The following is a 6,000-nucleotide window of genomic DNA, read 5'->3' on the forward strand; positions in this document are numbered from 1 at the left end:
GAAAAAATGGGTGGGTTGTCACCATCAGTAGGGGTTAATGGTGAAACCACTTTGAGAGGTTCACCCAAATTATCATGTGACCTATTGAGGTCATCTGAGACGTGGTATGAATTGAAGCACCTGGGAAGCGATCCCTGGTTGTGGTAACGACCCACACCTTTTTTCACACAAGTACCCATATGATGACTCACATGATCAATAGAGGGTCAACGACCCTCAGGACCACCTCCAAAGAGGACAAACCCCACTAGAGTTAAATACCTGGTACTCTACATCTTTTGTTTTAGAACAAAGAAGACTCTTGGATGAGAGGTGAAATGTCTTCACAAAACCTAAAGAAGTCCAGTTGCCTTCTTTTTTCAATCTCCTAAGAGTACCATGAACTGGATGACTGAGAACCTACGCAGACAAGCTTGTTGATGGCTATCGAAAATGTCTAGTCAAATGTAACTTGCTAAGAGATATTAAATCAAATAATAGTAGGGGTGTATGCATATTTTACCCCTGCGTGTATACTTTCGATCCTATGTGTAATAGAGAAAACACATTCATCCCCATGGTGATTGTATGTAAACTTTTGACCACAAGTGTAATCTAGTTTCCCCAAAAAGAATTCCCGTTTTATCACTACAGGACATTTTCCAGTTTTAGTAGGAGAACTGCAGTATTACACACCTACAGTATATTGTGTTTTTCAGCTCGCCCTTCTCATCTTGCCTCAGTACTTGTTGAATTTGGTGATAAAGGGATTTAAAAGTCTTTCGAACAGGTTAATGTACATATTCGGGTCTCAATATTGCCTACTGTATGCATTTAATGCTTATTTGTTAATGGTATACTTCAAAATCCCCCCCCAACACACACACACACACACACACACACACACACATACCAAAGAAGATGTTTCTATGTATTCTATGTATGTATTTGCTAATTCAATCTGACATGTAATCAACATTTAAAGGACCGGGGAATTTTTAGCCACAACCCAACTGAAAATAGCGTGAAGTTAAATGGGGCAAATTCATTTCCAGCTTTCCTGTATTCATTTTGGAAATCCTTCACTGCCTTTTGTTTTATTGGCTCTCTTCATCTGTGGTTTTCATTTGTGTTGTTGTTGGAAACCTATAGAAGCTAAATCCAGGTGGTCAGAAATGCTAAATAGTAACTAATTTGAGGTTGAAAATTACATAATACGAAGTTGTTTTTAGGAGTCTCTAAAATCTGTTTTATTTCCTTTAGTTTATGATTAAGCTGATTTGACTTGGGTCATGCAGTTCATGGATCATAATTTCTGCTAGTTGTACTGTAACACCTTGGCAGTTTGGGGGCTCATTTCATAGTATTTTTAGCATTTATAGTTTTATTTTAGTTATTTTATTTGCTTTAAATATCTTGCTTTTGTCTATATTTTCTCTGGAGCCACGTGTGCATGTGTGTGTGTGTGTGTGTGTTTTTTTTTTTATTTCCTGCAAGACCATAATAAAAAAAACTAATAATAATAAAAATGAGGTGCAAAAGTTCTTTGACCGTGCTGAACTTCAGAGCTGTGAGGCATCATATGTGTAGTTGGAAAGAACCTCATTTAGATATTAAAGAAGGTAAATCACATCATTAAAACTAGCCCACGCTAAAGCATGTGGCATCATCAAAAGATCAGGACTGAGATTGTTTTCGTGTATGTGTGTCCGCGCATTTGTGTCACAGCCACAGACATGATGATGAGAGCATGTCTGGGGGCCATGCATCTGTCAACATTTTCCATCTGCCAGTCCGACTCTAGCTGCCTGCAATTAACCCCTTACAAAAACCACAGCTGACTTTACTGGCAAAGCAGTCATGCATGGTACAAATATTTCAGGGTTTTTTTCTTATAGCGTCACCAGGGTCTGACGATGGCAGATTCTTCATAGTTTATATAAGTGTAAACATTGGAGACAATAGAACATTATATTTAGATTATTCACTTTTCTATGTTTTGTTTTTTTCACAAGAAATCCTTGTGAAAATATGTCACACAGTCTGCTGCGCCAACTCCTTTCCATCGGGCGGCGATAATGCGCCACTAGTTTGGTTTTCCTGCCGTCAGTAGGGGAAAAAAACGCGAACAAAAGCAGGGGGAACGCGGTAGTTTCTAGAACAAGTGTTTCCTGTCGACGTTATTTGGTGTGAGGACGCTGTTGGCTGATTCGCGCTATAACAACAATAAGTTTTGCTGTTTGGGGGCTTTATTTTGGACACAGTGATGGCTGTACCAGGTGGGAATTATATTTCAAATGTGTAACTTACTTAACTTCGCAGTTTCTATTGTATTATTCATGTAGGTTTCGCTGGAATGGTAAGAGCTGACAGGGTAACTAATGCATTGGTAACACAAAGTGGGGCTTACGTTTACGCTAGCTTAATGTATTTTTAAAAACACAGACCCTTTGATGTGAAGTCTGTGCAATGACTAACCCAGCGAGAAACTTGGCTACGTTTAGCACACGTGGTTACATGACGGGTGATGTACAAATTGGCGTAAAGCAGAGTACTTGTAAATGTCCAGATACTCCATATAAACAGTCATGGATTCGATTTTAGTACTTTTTGTTAGGATTAACTCTTGTAAGTAGCATTAGGCTTATCACCTTTTTGGTTGAGTAGAGAGAGTAAAATAATAATAATAATGATAATGATAATTATAGCAATAAATCACACAACATATACACTCAATTAGTCACTTTATCAGGTACATCTGTTACCCTTGTTGCTTTTTAAAGTAAATAATCAATCAGCTAATCACGTAGCAATAAGCTGGTGCATTTAGTCAGGTCGACATGGTTAAGGTGAGCTGCTTAAATTCAAACCGAATATCAGAATGAGGGGAAAGGTGATTTTGAGTCTGCTGTGGTTGTTAGTGTCCGATGAGCTGGTCAAAGTATTTAAAGTCGGTAAACTCAGACTAAACAATCTATGGGGTTTTGAATGGAATGAAGAAGAGATCATATCCAGTGAGTGGCAGTTCTGTGTAAAATGCCTTATTAATGCCAGAGGTTAGAGGAGAATGGCCAGATGATCTGGAGCTGATGGGAAAGGAACAGCTATTCAATCAAGGTATGCAGGAGAGCATCTCTGAACGCACATGTGAACGTACATTTTGAACCCTGACACAGAAGAGCCCACAGCAGCAGAAAACCACACAGGTGAAAACTGGACAGTAGCTGATTTGAAAAAATGTTGCCTGGTCTGATGTCACTGCAGCTGTCAGATGGTAGGATCAAAATTTGGCATAATCAACTTGAAAACATGGATCCATACTGCCCTGTATCAGCAGTGCAGACTGCTTATGGTAGTGTCATGGTGTGGGTGATATTTCTTTGGTACACTTTGGGCCCCTTTGTAATCCAACAGCCTACCTGAATATCATTTTTAACCATCCACCCCTTGATGTCCAAAGTGTGCCCTCCTCCTGATAGCTGCTTCCAGCACTAGAATGCGCCATAACTCTCAAATAATGTCAAGCTAGTTTCTTGAAGATGAAAATGAGTTTTCAAATGGCCTCCATAGTCAGCTGATCTCAATCCAGTAGGACACCCTTAGGAGATTCACGGCACAAATGTTCAGCCGACAAGTCTGCAGTAACTGTGTGAAGCTATCATGTCAATCTGGATCAAAACCTCTGAGGAATGTTTGCAGCACCTTGTTGAAGCTTTGCCATAAAGAATTAAGACGGGTCTGAAGGCACAACGCAGTCCAGCCCTGCACTAGCAAGGTGTACTTAATAAAGCAGCTTTGAGTGTATACCTACTGTATGTTTTGGGTGCTTAAAAGTCAGAGTAGGGGCTCATTCTTTATCACCCTTTCAGCACTTTATATAGAGCTCAACCAGTATGTTCATCTTGTAAAGGCATATGCATTTAATTACAGGTTTACATAGTAAAGTAGTTGGTGAATGTGAATGCATACTTGCATGTAAATCATTAAAAAGCTCTTAACAATCTTACAGGACCTAATAAGGACAACATCAGAGCTGGGTGCAAGAAATGTGGCTATCGTAAGTAAAACTAACCATTATTTACTACAAGCTTCAGAGATGTGTGGATGTTATACTGTTATGCTTGATATGCTCCCATATTTACTCAGTGAAAAAAGATTTATAGATTTATACAGTTGGGATGGAGTCTGTTTTATGGTGCCTCTTACCCAGCCTTTGAGCCAGATTTATTTTGGAAGTAAATTGTAATTATGTTATTTATTTATTTTTTGACTTATTCACATTTCCTCTTATGAGTTTCAAGGTTGAGGTTCAGAGATGTTAATAAAAAGTGTCCTCACCGCTCTTTCTGACTTTCATCTTTCAGCGGGCCATTTAACATTTGAGTGCCGAAATTTTGTTAAAGTGGACCCTCATAAGGACATTGTTCTGGATGTGAGCAGCACCAGCAGCGAGGAGAGCGAAGATGACGAATCTCAGGTTCAACGCAGCGAGAAGCGAAGCGGGCAGCATCAAAAAGGTCAGATTTGATTAACCTGCCCTTGATTACTGTAAGCTTTTAAAATATGCATTCATTTACTGCAAGGCAATTTGCAATAAATATAGCAGTTTTACATAATTCAGCATCCAGTCAACATCAATACAAGCTGGAGCTTGAGTAAAATCCAAAGTGTGGATTTTTGCAATTGGACAGCAGTTATTTTATTAGCTCTTTATCTTTATTTATTTATTTTTGATGAGGCCTCTTAGTTATGAGATTAAAGGTGCTGCTTTTGCGTGGTAGGTTCCCATGACAGCGATGATGATAGAAAAAGAAGACGAAAACGGAAGAAGAGCAAAGAGAGAAAGTCAAGAAAGAGGTAACCTAAATATTTTTCTGATGGCCCAATCTACTTGTTTGCACATGTTCATCTTATATGAGTTGATGTATTAAGATAGAGCTATGACAGTGTTGTAACATACTTGTACTCCACTGCAGTCATCCTTGTATTTATAGTACCTGAGTATTTACTTGCACTATTTGCACAAGTCAGACTCGGTATATATTTATTACCTTTGAAGCTTATTCGCCTGCTTTTCTGAAATGAAAGTGTGTTTACCTTCATAGATAAACTGAGTTGTTTGATTTGTTTTTTCTTTTAATACTCTAATACTCTTTAATATATATTTACTTAGATCTGATTCATCATCGAGCGACGAAGAGGAGGTTTCAAAAAAGAAAAAGAAGCGCAGCAGGTCGCGCTCTTCCTCTGATGAAGAGCGTAGGAAGAAGAAAAAGAAACTAAAAAGCCAAAAGAAGAAAAGCAAAAAGAACAAAAAAGAGCATGGGAAGCATCACAAGAAAAGACAGAAGAAAAGGAAACACGAGTCTTCTTCCTCTTCCAGCTCAAGTGACTCCTCAGAAAGTGACTGAACCAAGTAACTTTGCAGCTTTTAGATGTCCAACATATTTATTCTGCAGTCCACAAAAAGTAGTATTTAGTGACATTAAAAATAAGGCACCTCATCTTGTTGTATGTAGGTGTTGCATTACTGAGACGAGGAATTAAAATGTGAATTTGTGTTCTGTGGTGCCACCCAATGGCACCGTTATGCAAATTTAACAAATCTGACCCACGGTTTTTTGACGCGTTCAGGAAAACATGCACAAAGCCAAGGATCATCCCCTGCTGTAGTTTCTCTTTGTTTTTTCAGGCTTTCTGCAATTTCACAAGTGTCATTTGTGTGGTTGATATGTACAGCTGTAGTCAGAAATCGTTACAGTAATGGAAGCTTTTAAGTCCAATCAAGATACTTCAAGTAGAGTTACTTTACAATAATTTTACTGTCTTACTGTAATGTGATTGTCAGATTTGTTTTACTCATCCACATCTTATTGAAAACCATCTGTACTTTAGAAGAGTTCATTCCAAAACATCACAAATATCAATTTTGTGTACTTTACCCTTCCTATTGATAGAGCTTCATTTCGTATTTACCATTTACTTCTTCTCTTGTAATAAAATTTTATATTCGTATCAGTT

The 6,000-nt window shown here is 38.2% G+C and overlaps 1 protein-coding gene across 1 annotated transcript; it reads left to right on the plus strand.

Moving 5' to 3' along the window:
- Positions 1–2,099: 2,099 nt before the first annotated feature.
- On the plus strand, positions 2,100–6,000 carry srek1ip1 (SREK1-interacting protein 1). The gene is made up of 5 exons (XM_003449008.5): positions 2,100–2,258; positions 3,989–4,036; positions 4,344–4,496; positions 4,761–4,836; positions 5,153–6,000. Exons 1-5 carry the CDS (start codon positions 2,246–2,248, stop codon positions 5,388–5,390), a joined length of 528 nt encoding a protein of 175 aa, XP_003449056.1. The 5' UTR covers positions 2,100–2,245; the 3' UTR covers positions 5,391–6,000.

The sequence above is a fragment of the Oreochromis niloticus genome, linkage group LG15 (assembly GCF_001858045.2).
Source record: "Oreochromis niloticus isolate F11D_XX linkage group LG15, O_niloticus_UMD_NMBU, whole genome shotgun sequence".
Taxonomy (NCBI): domain Eukaryota; kingdom Metazoa; phylum Chordata; class Actinopteri; order Cichliformes; family Cichlidae; genus Oreochromis; species Oreochromis niloticus.

Excerpts from the sequence above, each read along its gene's own strand:
- srek1ip1 (XM_003449008.5), top strand. Across the intron at positions 4,497-4,760 it reads AAGCGGGCAGCATCAAAAAG|GTTCCCATGACAGCGATGAT; the intron begins GTCAGATTTGAT and ends TTTGCGTGGTAG. Across the intron at positions 4,837-5,152 it reads GAGAGAAAGTCAAGAAAGAG|ATCTGATTCATCATCGAGCG; the intron begins GTAACCTAAATA and ends ATATTTACTTAG.